Raw genomic sequence first — 15,920 nt, forward strand, 5'->3', positions numbered from 1 at the left:
AAGCCAGGTCTGTTTTTTTTATAAGAATGATCAAAATGTTTATTTTAAGAATACCCAGTTGAGCTAAGACAAATCCACAGATAAACTTTAAACTGCAGACTTACAACAGGTCAGCTTCGAGGGCTCATTTCTAAATACATTTCATGTAGCGCAAATCTGAACAATGGTGTTTCCTCACTGGAATAACATTTCTGGTTTGAACTCCTGAGTGAAGTTTGCATGTTGTCTCTGTGAGTGCTTGGGTTTCTTACACAAAGTCTCACTTACTTCCTCAATCAATTGAAGAGTTTGTTTAGTCAGTTGCTCTCGTTGCACGAGCACACCGAAGCTTTTCAGAATTTTGATTGTTGGTAAATGGTTGAGTACCTGAATGCAGCAACAATGTCGGATCATCTTCAGCCGCCCTGACTCATATTTGTATGAAGCAGACATAAAAAGACAAGCAAGACGGTTTAGCATGACCTAGACATTGAATTTTGTTATCAGTTGTATGAAAGAAAAGATAAGCAATATTTAGAAAACAAACAAACAAAAAAACTTCTTTAGGCTTTTATTCGTTTTGTGGACATATGCAAGCCCATAAAATTTTTCTTTTTTTTTCTTTCAGAAAATGAAGTTGTAAAAAACTGGCAAGAAAAGTTATAGAAGAAAACGACAAAAACAAAATACAAATACAAATTAAAGCCTGAGGGATAAATGCAAATACATTTATTTATATTTACAAGATGAACACACAAGAGGAAATTGTAGTTTGGAGCATTTTAAGTAATATATACACAACACAAATCAGTTTAAAAGAAACTGCACATAAAAAAAGCACATTTAAAGAACGTGAATATAACAAGGACGGACTGTGTTTGTGTTACTGCAGCGCTTCATCTGTTCTCCTTGTCCAGAGACACTGCCAGAACCCGGCGCTCCGTCTGTCCGAGCCTCTGCTTGTCTGGAGTCGACACTTTCAGCTTCATCTTTGAAGTGAGAAACACAAGAACGTATCTCAGTCAATAATTAACTCCTTCTGTTAAGATTAGGGTTTTTTTTCCAGCCAAGTCTGAGATTTTGAGCCAATAAGAGGCTGAATAGTTTTATAAATGTCTGCTTTGTGTACCTGAGAACGCTGATCCCTGGGTGAGTTGGTTTCTTTAAGGATCTGCAGAGGGGAGCGTCCTTCGGTACCTAGATTCAAAGAGTTAATAAAAGGAAACATTAACAACTGGCTCATAATGTGATAGGAGGAGGAGACAAACGTTGCACACACCTTTCTGCTTCAGTTTTCCAGATTGCCCCTTGTTTTCATTAGTTGCGTTCTTCACAGCCACACGAACTGCGAGAGGAGAGGAGGCTCCTTTTCCTCGGAGCCCCTGCACTCCTTTGGCTCTTATCCCAGTGGCACCAAAGCCTTTCCCCAGCCACTGTGGTTTGAAGACCACTTGGCTTGGACTCTTTGAGTCAAAGGATGGGCAGCGGATGCCAGTGGAGACCTGCGGCAGCTCTGGCGTAGAAACTGCTGGAGGCTCTGATGGAGAAGTTTCAGGAAGCAATGACGGCTCACAAACCGGCTCTTCTGTCACTTCAGAGGACAATGGTTTCTGTGCTTCCTCTGGTTGCACAGGAGACACTTGAGCAGGGGAATCTGTGACTACAGAAGGAACAGCAGGATACTCTGGCTCAGCAGTGACAGAGGAAACGGCATAACAGTGATCAACGGCATCCCCGAGGAGCTCCACATCTACGATCAGCTCAGGAGAGGAGGTATTTTCACGATGCACCTCTGCAAAGATGCTTGATGAGGTTTCTCCCTCATGGTAAGCAATGAGGCTCATGCTCAGCCTCTTGTGAAGAGGGGACTCCTTCGCTTCTTCAGCATCATCCAGAGGGATATCTGCTTCATCCTCTATCACAACCTCCACCTGAGGCTCTTCGAGAAGAACAAAGTCGTCAACCCTCTGTGCGCGGGGCGTCACAGCAGGGCCCTGGAGCTTGGCATGCTCATTTAGGGAGCCATAGTTGTCGGGCAGTTGAGGAGGCAGGAGGGGCTTGGTGGCAGCCAGCTCCTCACCTTTAGTGACCTTGCTGTCATCCACAAACTCGCTGATGTATTTCACAGAACCCTCAGCAGTTTTGATGTTGGCTTCGTGGTGGAAAATCATGCCCAGGCGGCGAGCGAAGGATCCAACTGTTGCTAAAAGAATAAATGGATGAAAATTGTTTTTACAAAATAACAGAGAAATGCAAACTGTAAAATGAATGTTTACAAAATATTTACCTCGCATGACTTCTCTGACAGGGGTGCGGGTAATCCCAGTAGAAGGAGAGCGGGGATCACTGAATGCTGGAAGGCACTCAGTTTGTACTTCAGCAGAAATTTTGGACACATGATCACACTTTAAATATGAAAAAAAGAAAGACATTTGTTAATCCTCTTTAAAAAATATTTCCTTTTTGTTTACATGTCGAGTAGTGGTAAACAAACAAGATCTCTCAACCTGAATGGGTGTTCGATCGATGCCAGTTGAGGGAGAGCGTGGATCGATGAGATGACTGACTTGAGTCTTCTTGACAGCCGGCTCTGCCTTTTTCTCTTCGTGTGCTGTCATCTTGCTCTCACTTGATCCCATGTTGCCGATGTAGAAACACCTGGCTCACAGGTAAACATGACAAAACACTTGTTGAGTGACAATCAAGGCATACAATACTGTGCTCGAGTTTAATACATGTGAAATAAATAATAAAATGTTACCTGTAAATAATGCAATAGGAGCAGCAACGGTCGTGATTGGCTACGAATTGTTCTGCAGCAGAGGAAAACAATGTCAAATATACAAACTGGTTTATTAAGAACTACCTTCAGTTTAAAGAGGAACAGTGAGTCATAAAAGTGAAGGTTTGTCTAATCAAGTCAGTCTGTGTTTACAAGAAGAAACCAGCCCACATCCACATGAGATCTGTGCTTTAATGTCCAAGATGTGTTATTTTAAAATGAATTAAAGAATAAAAATGCTACAGGCAGCACGAGTTATTATGAAGGAGTTACAAGCTGACCTGAGGTCTCGGACGTTAGCTTGACACTTCCACTTTTTATTATGTATTGCATCGATAAGTCGATCGTTTTTGTCAAAAAATATGTAATTAAATACGTTTACATAAATTAAGCTTCTCGTAATATAATAATTTCTTACCTTAAGCGAAGGGAAGACAGAGGATGAGAAGCGTGTGTGAGCCTCCTTTCACTTATTCCAACACAGTGGAAGACCAACATGCAACTCTTAACAGATTTAAATGGCGGAGTTGCTTTTTGAATGGACCAATCAGCGTTTGTATCGACCCGCCTCCTCCACGCTGATTGGCCCAGTGTGCGGCGCGCCTGGAGGAGGCGGGACGTCCGACAGGCGATAACCCATCAGAACGTTGAGACGTTTGTTTTTCGTCTGTGTGTGGCGAAATGATGTGGAGTGACCTTTGACCTCTTCATGCCAGTTTTATTTTGAATCATCACAAAACCTCCCCGAGGATAACCAATCAGTGGAGGTGAATCACGAAGGGAACCAGCTATGAGATTTGCTTTAAGATCACTTCTAATTTTATATCTAAATTAAATTCATAGTCAAAGTGATATATTTCCACCTTTGTTTCAAGATATTAGGAACAATAATTAATATATTCACATCTTATCTTTTTTCATAGCAACAATAAAAGTGAAATTGCTCACTATAATGGATCAGGATCAGAAAGTTAAAAATTGCATTTGTATTTTCAACGTTCTCTCAATATCTTGACTTCCTTTTGTTTTTGACTTTGTCTTTATTTTCATATGACTGTTTTAACTTCAGTTATTATAGTAAGAAAAAGCCCAGTGGATAACAATGCTTTAGTACCAGAGACTAAGCGTTTGATGAAGTTGGATGCCAATATGATCTCTATAAAGAAAGTACTTGAACAATGCAACGTCTACCTTACAAAATCCATCCATCTACTGATGTTACACATAGATGTAATTGTCAACAGATTTAGTAATGTAAGATGCTATAAATACTGGTAGTTATAGATTAAACGAACAAAAATTTCCTGGCGGCATAGTGAAGCCTTCATGTATAAGCTCATTTCTTAAGAATGACATATATATTTTTCACTGTAAACATTCAACATGAATAGTTTTTTGGCAAGTGTTTCCACCTCTGAAATTCCCTCTGCCACCCATTACCAGATTGATTAAAAACATTTTGGCAGCAAAGTCACTTTATTCATGGATTCAGGAGATAAATATCACACACAGTTATTGGAATCAAAGCTTTATTGCTGAATATATTAAACATTGCAGTCAGGATATAAGTAGCCTGAAAACAATTGTAGTGCATCAATTATGCTACAGTACACATTATGGCATATAGCATTATTTTACAATGAAGCAAATTGTTTTACAAGAGCAATATGAAAAAGATCAGGAGAAAGAAGAGTCCAGAAGAATCGTTCTCAATGACTCGAACAGTTATATGATTTTAATCATTAAAACGTACAATAAATGTTCACCACCCAACCCCATCATACCTCATTATTATAGTAACAGTCCCGCTGGTTGTCCATAGCACTGGCAGAATAAGGATCACTAAAAATTTAAATAAAGTACAAAAACAGAGATGTAGCACTGTTGACTTGTGTTTCGACTCTGAACCAGTATAATCCTTCCATCTTTTAGAGCACCGCTGAAAACAAAAGCAGCGCTCACTTCAATGTCACAGCAATATTGTACCTTTATTCTACATAACCGCAGAGAGTACTGACTGTTACGAAACTGGGAGAGCGCCGAGTGTCGGAACTACAACTAGCATAACAACACTGGCTACTGAATACAGAAGGGGTTGACTCATGCTTTTTCTTCTTCTTCTTCGAGGACACAATCGTGTAAATGAAAGTGACCTTCATTCAACGCAGGCGTCCAGATCAAAAAGGAGGAATAGTGAGAACTGTGAACCACACGGCTGGGTCGCTCCAGCAGGCGACCAATACTGCAACTCATTGAAACACACATGACCACATGATGCTGATAATGTCTAATAGGGCAGATTTTTCACAGTGTCTTCCTCCCTTTCCCCCCCCAACCGTCACTTGTACCAAGTCTTCTTCACCTCGTTACCCAAACATTCCCCTCCCAGCAGACCACATTCACACTCGATCAGCCCTCCCCTGGCCGGCCTTCATTCAGTCCCGGCATCAGCCTCTCTGTGGCAGAAGTGAACCAGTAATGTGTCCAAGTCTCGCTGGTCCGCCACGGCGTACAGGGAGCTTTCTCCCATCATGCTGAGGGCCATGCGCAGGGTGGACCAGATGTTGTCAGACATCATTGTGGCTGCAACGCCTCCTGGGCCCCTTGCAGCGCTCGGTCCGTCTCCCGCAGCCTGGCGCTGTAGAGACAAAGCTTCCAGGAAGTGCTCCACTGCCTCTCTGTGAACACACGGGTATAAGGAGGATGGACTCATTATTTACATCTGAAACACTTGAACAACTGAAAAAAAAAATATTTAAAAGGATCAGGGTCAAAGGCCACTGTAGCAAACTGAGACAATTTTAGCCTTCATTGCTTAGAGGAAGTACAATTTAATAACAATTAAAAAATCCTGAACATTATAGTGGTGAAGATGAGCTTTCATCAATGGTTGTCCCAAAATACACAACTGTTTCTCAGCATCAGTCAATTTGATTTTTTTACTTCTCTGCCCCCTAGTGGAAATAAGAATCACTGTATTCTACCACAAAAAAAAACAAGAAAACTATAAATTAGAAGAAACACTTTTTCAATTAGATTTTATAGCAAAGGGCATAAAAAGAATAACTTCAGCAATATTGTGCAACTGCAACCACTTTGTATATGATAGTTTCCCTGCGGCGTATCCAAAAACAACAATTAGTAACAACTCTTTACATGACACTCTTTACATGATGCATCCAAACAAGACAGAACTAAAAAAAAAAACTATGATCTTGAAACTGAAAGTTAAATAAAAACTTCTCTTAGAAGCAAAACTGGACATTATTATATAGTTAAAGGTCTAATTCAAACTGCTATGATGAGGAAATTTACTTTTATTGAGATTCTACCGCTTTAGTATTGTCAAAATCTCCCAAAGAGGGAGTGCTTCTGTCTCTTTTCATAAAATAACTTCAACTTCACTGTCATTTTTTAGCATACTGAGAGGCTCAACTGTTAAAATATAAATTGCAGGATTAGTGAACTCAGAAAACTACTGTGACAACGTTTCTATGCTTTCTCATAGTTTCATTTGAACATTTTAACTTTAATTTTGAACCGTTATTTCAAATTAAAGAATGATGTAATTCATCTGTTCTGTGAGAAGTACTACCAACAACAAATATATATTGGAACAGCAAAGAACTGCTCACTTACCTATGTGCTCCTAAATTAACGCAGCTGATTCCCAAATTATAGCGACTGCGAACGAACCCTGGCTGCAGTTCCAGAGCTCTCCTGTAGGCGGCCACCGCCTCCTCGGAGCGACTTCCATTGGCCAGGGTGGCACCCAGCTTGTTCCACAGCAGGTAGTCCTTATAGGGAAAGAAGAGTGAGACGCCAGAGCTCAGACACAGAAATAGCACACAATGCAAAGACTCCGAGGGCTCAGCATTGGCTTCGACTCCAACCTGCGGAGTGACGGAGAGCGCAGCGCTGAAACAGTCCACTGCCTTGTTGTACTCTCCACTGAGGTTGAAGAGGACTCCCAGACCACACTGCAGCTGAGGGTCCACCTGGGAGGGGTCACTGTTGGCCGCCCGCAGGTACAAAGACTGGACGTCGGTAAACAAAGATCTATGGTTGGAAAAAGAGACAAAAGGAGTCAATACTCGGATTAATACTTTGTCTAGAAAATACTTTTCTGATCAAAAGCGCTGATGCGAGTGCGGCACTCACTCTGGCAACAGAGAACCAAACCGCTCCCTTTCCTTCTCCTTCTCCCTTTCTCTGGCACCGTCTTTATGGCTTTCCCGCTCATGTTGCTCCCACACAGAACGGTACTTTGGATTGTGCTGCAGCCAGTCCCGAAGAGTCTCACAGGCCTGCCTGTGCAGCGACTCGTTGGTGAAGCTGACTGCCAGCGCCATCAGGGCGGTCAGGTTGTCGTTCTTCAGCTCAATACACCTGAGGGAGGGAATATCAACCGTGGAGAGAGGGAGGTTTCAAATTGGTGAACAACCATGGTTTTATTCCCTTTATCAAATGTTTATTTGGAACAACAGTACTGGTTGAAAATGGAGAGGCCAAACGCATAAGTCAATTTTCATGACAACAATTCTTGGCTCAAATTACAAGTGCATCTCCAATAAATAGAAAGTTCATTTTAATTACATATGTTAAACTATTATATATATAGAGAGAGAGATTTCATATACATATAAAGTGAAATATTACAAGTCTTTGTGTTTTATATATTAGTCTATAAATCATGAAAATCTAAACTCAGTAACTTTTTAGTGTGTTTCATATCATTAATCTTAATTTATTTAGTGTACATTTTAGGATTGTAAAAACAAAGTGACAGAATAATGATATTTTCAATAATATTCCCAGTTCTGTAGTACCTGAACCTGAGGAAAGACATGAACAGACTAAACCTTGACCTAGAAGACAGCAACGCAGTTATTATTGACAGAGTGGAAGTTGTGTCCACAGCTATGTTATAATGCCATGCTTATATATATATATATATATATATATATATAAAAAAAAACTATATTGATTTAAAAAAAAGAAAAAGAAAAAAGAAAAGTCTAATTAAAACAAATGTGAAACATCTTAAAAGCCTATTTACAAAGGAAACATGAGACATGCGCAGGAAAATCCTGTGGCAAGTCCTTCTTTGCATTAGTAGACTCGGATAAAGATCATGAAGTGCGACTGAAACATGCAGTGAATTCATGTAAGAGGTTTTGTAGCCATTTTCTGATATCTGACCTGCGGAGGGCACTGATGGCAGCAAATTCTTGCTCATTTTCTGCCTGACAGGTTCCCAGATATTGCCATGCCTGCAATTAAATGGGAGAAAACACTTACACACTATAGCTGAATTTCTACCGCCTCATGTTAGTAAAAAAAATGTGAATAGAATTGCAAGTAAGCTCATTTTTGACAGCAGGATTGATCAATTAAACCATTTCACAGGAAACCACATGTTTTGAGTCTCACCAGCTGGTTTTCTGCTTCCCTCTGGACGGCACTTTCAAAGAAGCGCACTGCGCCAGGGATGTCCCCCGCCTCCATTCTCTTCACTCCCTCCGACAGAGGGTCCGGGTGAGACAAGTACGGGTTTTCCTCCTCAAACTGATATCCCTGTGAGACAAACGAGTTTGGTAAAATGCAGTTTAAACAAAAAGCTGGTTCCACCATACATCTACAAAGACTCAAGTAAGTGGCTCTAACAGAACTCTGGAAATCGTCAGGACCTGATGACAGGCGAAGCTGTATGTGCAGAAATGCTCAAATCTTCAAGAGCGAAGAGGATCATATTTCTGCACATATACCACTTCTGAGCAAGTTGACGGCGATACCTTGTCATAAGAACTGCTGAGTAGCTGATTGAAGTCAGACAACCATGGATGGCTCTCTGCATCCCGCTTGGCCATTTCCTCCCACTCCTGCTGCAGCTTCTCCCAGAAATCCACATCGCTCTGACCAGGAGACAGACACACATCACTCCAAAGTCTTTTCATATAACACATAAAGCTATGTTGCAGACATTTTTGACCTGTGCTTTGTTGAATTGCTGATTTGGGGATAATAGCAAGCAGTAAGGTGTTTTAAAAATTATTTATCAAGAGTAACATACATTTAGGGACATTATGTAAAATTTCAAATCTCTGTGGCATGCTTTTGGAGGTTAACTAATGCAGATTGAGTCTAGAGGGTCAACAGTGTATACCTGCTTATCACATATACCAGTACTTCTCAAAAACTTCAGTGTGCAACACTTGAGAAAAGCTCTCCAAGTACCACCATCATGACAGAAATTGACTATATTGATAAGATATTTTAATATTATAATTCAGAAGTCATTGTTAAAGACAGGGTTAGAGTTAGTTGATGACACAGACTGCAGTGCTGTGTCAAAGCCAAGAGCTTCAACCCTAACTATAGTTACTTTTTTGACTGAATCAAGACACCATCTTGTGGCTGGAACATGTATTGCAGCAAAAAAAAAGGTTGGAAAACATCTGTGGTGTGTATACAAGTATTATAAAATAGTTTATGCTTAATTTGGCATATTATACTGAACTAAAATATTCCACACTATACCTTTAACAGATTTATGGAAGTTGGACTTTCACCTTTACGTGACAGGACGGTACCTTGAGTTTAAGGTTTTGATAAGTCGGATTCTTGCCTCACCTCTACTGCAGCTTTAGCTTGTTGGAAATCCGGTCCCGATGCCGCGAACTCGTCTACCCAGGCTTCAGCTGACTCCTCTGACACCTGGATGGCAATGGAGAGCAATGGCAGTGGTTGACAAGCATCTGCATGTGCTGGCTAATTCAAGTGTTATCAGAGTTGAAGATGAAACCACTGAATTGGGAAAATATAGAGGGAGGTGAATGTAGAGAACGTAAAGATGACAGCAGAAAGATGTCAGAAGAGGCGTTCCTGCTCTTTCCTAATGTCGCCCCAATTCTACTCCCGATGGGTTTTTTGTCTTGTATAAAATACACTAAACAGCAAGAAAATACATGCCGAGTGTACATGTAGAACCAAAACAAAAATCTATTGGTACACTACTGGTAGCTGGGCTAAAGTATAATGACTACATCTAAAAATCTAATTCCTACGGCTGCCACGACCACAGAGGTCCTACCTGCCTGACGACTTTGGCCCACTGCTCTGCTTGTTTAGCTTTAACTTTGTCAATCTTCTTGTTCCTCTCTGGGGGCTCCAAGGGAAGACTCCCTCCCCCAGTCTCCATCAGGAACTATGGCGGGAGGCGAGGGGGGTGACGGTGGGGAATGGGGCGATGTTTTGAGGGGGAGGAAGCGGTTTGGTGAGGAGGTTTTTGTTTTTGGAAGGGTGGGCGGAGTGGGAGCAATATCAAGTAGTGGGAAAAAAAGATGAATGGTGGTTGTTAATCGAGGCGATGGTAAGCCGAGAGTTTAAGGGCAGGTCAAAAAAATGGGGGAAAAGTACATGTCAAAGTTAGATGGACATGGATATTTTATTATCATAGCGCATCATAAACAGGAATGACAGAGTTAAGCATGCACTGCACAAAGTGGAAGCACAGTCTCATCTTTATTTATTGATATTTTAGTCTTCCAAGATGTTTTTTCTGTCTCTTTGAGAAAAGAGACACACTTACTACCCCACAGCATTAGGTACACCTGTTCAACAACACACTGGGTGAATATCCAATCACATGGCACATCAGCATCAGCGTTGGCTGACCTTCAAATTGAGCATCGGAATGGAGTGAAGATGTGGTTTTCATGACTTAGAATGTAATCTACTGGCATTCATAGAGGACGGCGTGAGATAGAGGGAAACAATATTTGGTGGACAAGAAGATGTTTTCTTGAAGGACGATGTATGACAAGAATGGACAGACTTGTTCAAAATGACAACAGCAACTCAACTAACCAGCCATTAAAGCCAACATATGAAAAAGACCATCTCCACATTCAGTGAAATGAGCTGGTTAAACCTGGAAGCAGATGAGTAACGGCAGTAGAAGAGCAGACCTGTGTCAATCCTATAGACTAAAAACAGGAAACTGAGGCCACAGTTTGGATGAGTCGGCCAAACCTGGACAACTCACAGAGTCTGCTTCAATGACTTCTGCTACTGTGAGAAGAAAGCAGATTGAATCACACTTGCATTGACAATTCAGAAGAGTCCGGCTCTGTAAAGGTTTGGGAAACCATTTTTTTTTTTTTTTTTTAAACACACATTGTTTTAAAAGCAACAGCTGAGAGGGTATACAAAATGAACCTGTCCTCTTATGGCTTTCTCCCATGCACATTGTCATGAAGCTAAATTCAAATGAATATGACATATCTGTGAGCTCACTGAACTGAAACCCCCTTCAGTCATCTGGAATCCTTTGAGATTGGTGGATGGTGGCAAATATGCATGAACTGTATGATGCCCTCGTGTCAGTAGAGACTAAAATCTCAAAAGGTTTCCAGCAAATTGCTGAAACGTTACCACAAAGAATGAAGGCAGTTTTGAAAGGGTCCAATTTAGTATGAGCAAGGTGTACCAAATGATAGAGTGAGTAAGTGTGAAATAAAAGGATTATGCCAAGATTTTAAACTAATATGCCAAAAATATCATTAAGTTAGGACCGGAGTAAAAGTATGGAAAAGCCAAATATCTCATCAAGCTTCTATAATGTGGCCAAGTTAAGCAGATTGTAACTCCAATGAAAACTTGCTTGCACACATTAGAAACTAGACGTCTTCTCTTTGCGGAACAATTTCCATCTGTGATGCTGTGCAGCCATGAGATTCATATTACTGGCAGAGTTGTGGCTGTTTTTGGTTACATTAGTGGAAAATGTTCCTCTGTGTCAGGGGGGATGACTCACAAAGCACATCAAATGTAACGTTAAAGGGAGGCCTCCCCTAATGCACTGTGTCGGCACTTGTAACAGTCGGCTCCTCAGTGGGCAGTGACTCGTACCTGGTTGAGGTTGGAGGCCCAGTTCTGAGCCTCCTCAGCCTGAGCTTTATCTGTGAGCTGTTTGTCTGTTCTGCTCTCCACTGTCACACTGCCCTCGCCAATCTGCCTAATGAATCGCAGGAACTACACAACAATGGGGAGGGAAAAAAATGACAAAACAAAAAAAAAAGAAGCATTTACCACGTTTAAACTAACACAGTGCTGGTTCCTATCCAGACCCATACTCTTTCACAAACTACTACCACAAGTTAAAAATACATCTAGAGAAATCTCCAATAATTAACTAACACACTGTGCTTGTGTTCTACAAAAATGTTAAAGAAGAAAGGAAGAATATGGTTCATGACAGACATGTAAGACAGAATGACACGTGTCATCTTAAAAGTCAGTGATTTTCAGAAAGACCCGCCGCTCACCTCTGTGTTTTGTAACTTGGGATCTTCAACCTTTGAGACGAGCTCGTTGGCTGTTTGTCTCAACTCCTCTCCTGCTTGATACTCCTTTGTCCTGTGACGATGACAAATAAATCGTCAACTCTTCAGGGTTGATTAGATTACAAGCAAGAGCTGTATACTATTCCACCATTTTAAAGCTGCAGCTAATCAATTCGGGGAAAAGGTTGTACTTTGCAGCGTTGTGTTCGGAGGCCACAGCACTGAGTTGATCATTAAACTCACGAGTAAGAGCAAAACATCAGCGTTCACTTCCCACTGGATGAGCCCAATATGTTCAGACAGGACGTGGCATGATTAAACCTTTATCATATTCTTGTTGTTTAGTAAGAGTCTGTTCTGAAGTTTAGGTTTTCTATTTGAATATGCTATCACCTGTCTAACTTGTGTTTTTCTTGTCCTTTAACTCACCACAAGTGTCCCGCGTTCACACAAGCCATTTTACGTCAGCATAGTTTCGGTGAGCTTTCTCAACGTCTACAATCTCCTGGCCTCACCATTCATTCTCCTTGTCTCCCTGGTCCCCCAACCACAACTTCTCCTCAGACTGCTCCAGATACTCTTCTGCCCATCGACCGGGATCTGGAGCAGAGGCGAAAGCACACAAAAGAAAGATGTTGGCAAAGCAATTCAAGCAGGATAAATGTGCCCTGTGCACAACGGCTCTGATGTCAGAAAGAACCGAACATAAGCTGATGACGACTCCAGAAACATGAACTGTACATTTGGTACAGCAAGTATTTCAAGAGAGGAAGCACAAAGCAAACACTACAAACTCTGGCTACCTGCTGCCTCAGCAATAAATTCTTTCGTCCAATCTGCATCTGCTGCCTCAGTGATGAATTCTCTTGTCCAATCGCCATCCGTGGCATCGCCGGCAGAGACGAGCCCAGGTGTGGGGGCTGAGTCTGAACTGGAGAGGAACTCAGATGCCCAGTCACCAGAGAGAGCCAACGCTGCAACATCTGGAGCTACGGAACAGAAAATATTCAGAACGTGACAGCAGTTTGTGCACAGACAAACCCCCGGAGCTAAAGAAAATACATGAAATTAGTTTGCAGCAATAGTGAAAGGTACCTCTCTGTGGAGCCTGTCTGTAGTTCTGCTGGTCAATCTGCTGCATTTCCTCCAACAGCTGACCCATATCGAACGTGTGTGGGGGACGTGGGGGCTCCTGGAGGAACTCATTCACCAACTTAAAAAAAAATAAAAAAAAAGATTGCAGACATGATATTGCAGTGAAATAAGGATTACTTTTTAGAGGCTGGCGCCACAAGAGCTGAACATCCCGACATCTTTGTCACTGGAGCCGGTCCCAGCTGAATGTAGGTGAAGGTAGGTTAGACCCTGGACATGCTGCCAGTCCACCATAGAGTAAATAGTAAACTATCAAACTTCTGCATTTGAAACAGGTGTTCTGTAATAATAAATATCTATGATATCACTTATTCAGCTTGAAATTAAGTGGACTGGAAATAAAAAAATTAATAAATAAAAGAACCACTGACCTCCTCCTCAGTTGCAATTTCAATGGGAGTCGGGGGGATCTGAAAGAGAGAAGATGTCGATGAAAACAAGTACAATTTCTTGTTATTACACACAGTTTCAAGGTAAACATGAAGACTTACAGATTTCAACAAACTACTCACCGTAGGTGTTGAGCGGTGCCGCCATGCACCCCCCTCCTTGGTCATGTGACCGGTCAACTTCATGAGGGGATTGGCTCCCCCACATTCTGCCTCTACCAACTCCCGCATCGCCATGGCAACACACGGAAGAGGCAAACCCAATAAGACCACCTGAGAACTTTGGAGGAAAAAAGAAAGAACAGATGTAAAACTGTTGGAGAACTGCACTGCATTCAGAGAGAGGTCATGAACTGCAAATGGGTTCACAATAATGTCAAAAGGGAAAACGAGTTGTAATTTAAAAAAAAAAAAAAAATCATAACCTGTGACATGCATCTTCTTCAAATGACAATTTGAACTTTAGATTATCCTTAATAATGTCAATTGTAAAACTGTTTCTTACATTTTCTGATGACTGTGGGCCAAGCGAGGCGAAATGCTTAAAGCTTTAATTCTGCACAAGTAGCTTCATATCACATAAACAAATCGGAGCTCCATCTGCTGTTTTTCATAACATTTTTCAACTTTTACTGAACCATTAATAACGAGGATATGATGGGCCAGCAGGCACAGACACTCACTATGTATTTCGCTCGGTCTAGTAAATATATACTTTATTTTAACATTGCAGTGAGCGCAACAAGGAAAAACAACATCAGCATCCAACACCAATATAAAATCAAATGTTTGAAGCATTTGTAGATTACAAAAAGGAAAGTCATATAATTTTATGAGAACTAGGATTTTGAAATATTCTACATATTTATGACTAATGAGACAAGACTTTACAGAATACATAAAAAAAAAAAGTCAATCATTCTGTTAGTTTGGAATATGTCTTATCTCTGATACTGCTCACCACACTGCCCTATATAAAGTGGATGGGTTAAAGGATGGCAAGCTGCTACACATGCTGGCCTATTCTCCATCTCTAATTTCCCCAGAGGTACACACGAGTCCATTTCTGAAAATTAGAATATCGTCACTAATTTCTCCACCCATAGCATGTTAACTAAAAAGTTTAATGTGTTTATCTTTTAGTTGTGACAGCCACTGATTTAAAAAAAAAAAGAAGAAGAAATAGAAAAGCATTGTATATTATGAAATATTCTCATATTTTTAGATTTATTTTTCTTAAAATTCTAAGTATATATAAAATATAAACTATCAAGAGATAAATAGGTCCAGATGTGCCAACCGAAGACGGACGTTAACCACACTGACCTATATATAAAAGTGCATGCATGAAAAGATGATATACTATACAAATGCTGACCTACTCTTCAGCTCTAATCTCCTAAGAGCTGTATGCAATATTCCCACAATGAACCATCAGAAACATAATTATCCACATGTGCAAAGATTTCTAGGAGTTCTAGTGTCTATTTCACCAGATTCCACAGGTGGACAGGTCATTTCTCCTCCAGGTGAGGCTGCACATTCAGGCCTATTGTATCTCTACTGATTCAAACAGCTGCTGTATTATGATTAGGGTCAAAGTAAGAGGATTACACCTAGTTATTAATACTCGCTACAGAAAGGCCACAGTGACAGCAGTCTATCTAAAAGAAGCCTCTTGGGAATATTAAGAGTGGCTGAAGCTTGAAGGTCCTACTTTTAAACAAGCCATTTAGCTGAACCGTGCACACTTTAAAGGCAGCAGCCTCCACACTGGGAGCACCGGTGCAAAGCCCCGGAGAGCGTCGTATCTTTAGTCCGAAACAGTCACACCAGCTCGATAAATGAGCTCTTTATGTAGAGAGCAGCCCGGCAATTAACCGATAAGTGAATAAAAGGACATAAATGGAGGAATAATGAGCGTCTGCCTGTCTCCAATCCCGAGAATAGCTAGCGTTAGCTGCTAGGCTAGCCGCTGCAGGGCCAGTAGAGATCACTCGTACAGCGTGCATCCGGAGAAGAGGCATGAAAGACGGCTAACATGATGTCCATCTCACCGCCGACAGCCGCTGCTGGAGCCGACCGACAAGTCCCTCCTCTCCGGTCTATCCGTCCACTCCGCGTCCCGCTCCTGCACCCGTGTCAGAACAAACTGCCCCAGCGAACCGTCCCGAAGCCAGACGCCGTGTGTGCAGTAGCAGCGCTCCTCTTTTATTTACCTTCCTCCTCCATGACCCACAAAACCCTTCACCCACCGCCCGCAGCGTC

At 41.4% G+C, this 15,920-nt stretch overlaps 2 protein-coding genes across 5 annotated transcripts; both read right to left on the reverse strand.

Moving 5' to 3' along the window:
- Positions 1–537: 537 nt before the first annotated feature.
- Positions 538–3,268, reverse strand: cdca3 (cell division cycle associated 3). Its single transcript, XM_080471206.1, has 8 exons — positions 3,180–3,268; positions 2,741–2,792; positions 2,487–2,637; positions 2,267–2,384; positions 1,259–2,182; positions 1,109–1,176; positions 853–968; positions 538–626 (listed from the first exon to the last, which is right to left on the reverse strand). The coding sequence occupies exons 3-7, from the start codon at positions 2,616–2,618 to the stop codon at positions 876–878; spliced, it is 1,335 nt and encodes a 444-aa protein (XP_080327332.1). The 5' UTR covers positions 2,619–2,637; positions 2,741–2,792; positions 3,180–3,268; the 3' UTR covers positions 538–626; positions 853–875.
- A 954-nt stretch (positions 3,269–4,222) lies between these two features.
- pex5 (peroxisomal biogenesis factor 5) lies at positions 4,223–15,920 on the reverse strand. 4 transcript variants are annotated; one of them, XM_080471766.1, is made up of 17 exons: positions 15,710–15,920; positions 13,776–13,932; positions 13,635–13,673; positions 13,204–13,321; positions 12,912–13,097; positions 12,624–12,708; positions 12,091–12,181; positions 11,675–11,797; positions 9,855–9,968; positions 9,395–9,478; positions 8,557–8,676; positions 8,195–8,338; positions 7,964–8,034; positions 6,923–7,150; positions 6,655–6,820; positions 6,401–6,558; positions 4,223–5,439 (listed from the first exon to the last, which is right to left on the reverse strand). In XM_080471766.1, the coding sequence occupies exons 2-17, from the start codon at positions 13,887–13,889 to the stop codon at positions 5,193–5,195; spliced, it is 2,088 nt and encodes a 695-aa protein (XP_080327892.1). In that variant the 5' UTR covers positions 13,890–13,932; positions 15,710–15,920; the 3' UTR covers positions 4,223–5,192. The 4 variants fall into 4 exon arrangements, with proteins under 4 accessions (XP_080327892.1, XP_080327894.1, XP_080327893.1 ...); XM_080471768.1 differs by lacking the exon at positions 11,675–11,797; XM_080471767.1 differs by lacking the exon at positions 9,855–9,968.

Source organism: Lipophrys pholis (assembly GCF_963383615.2).
Source record: "Lipophrys pholis genome assembly, chromosome: 9".
In the NCBI taxonomy this organism is placed as follows: domain Eukaryota; kingdom Metazoa; phylum Chordata; class Actinopteri; order Blenniiformes; family Blenniidae; genus Lipophrys; species Lipophrys pholis.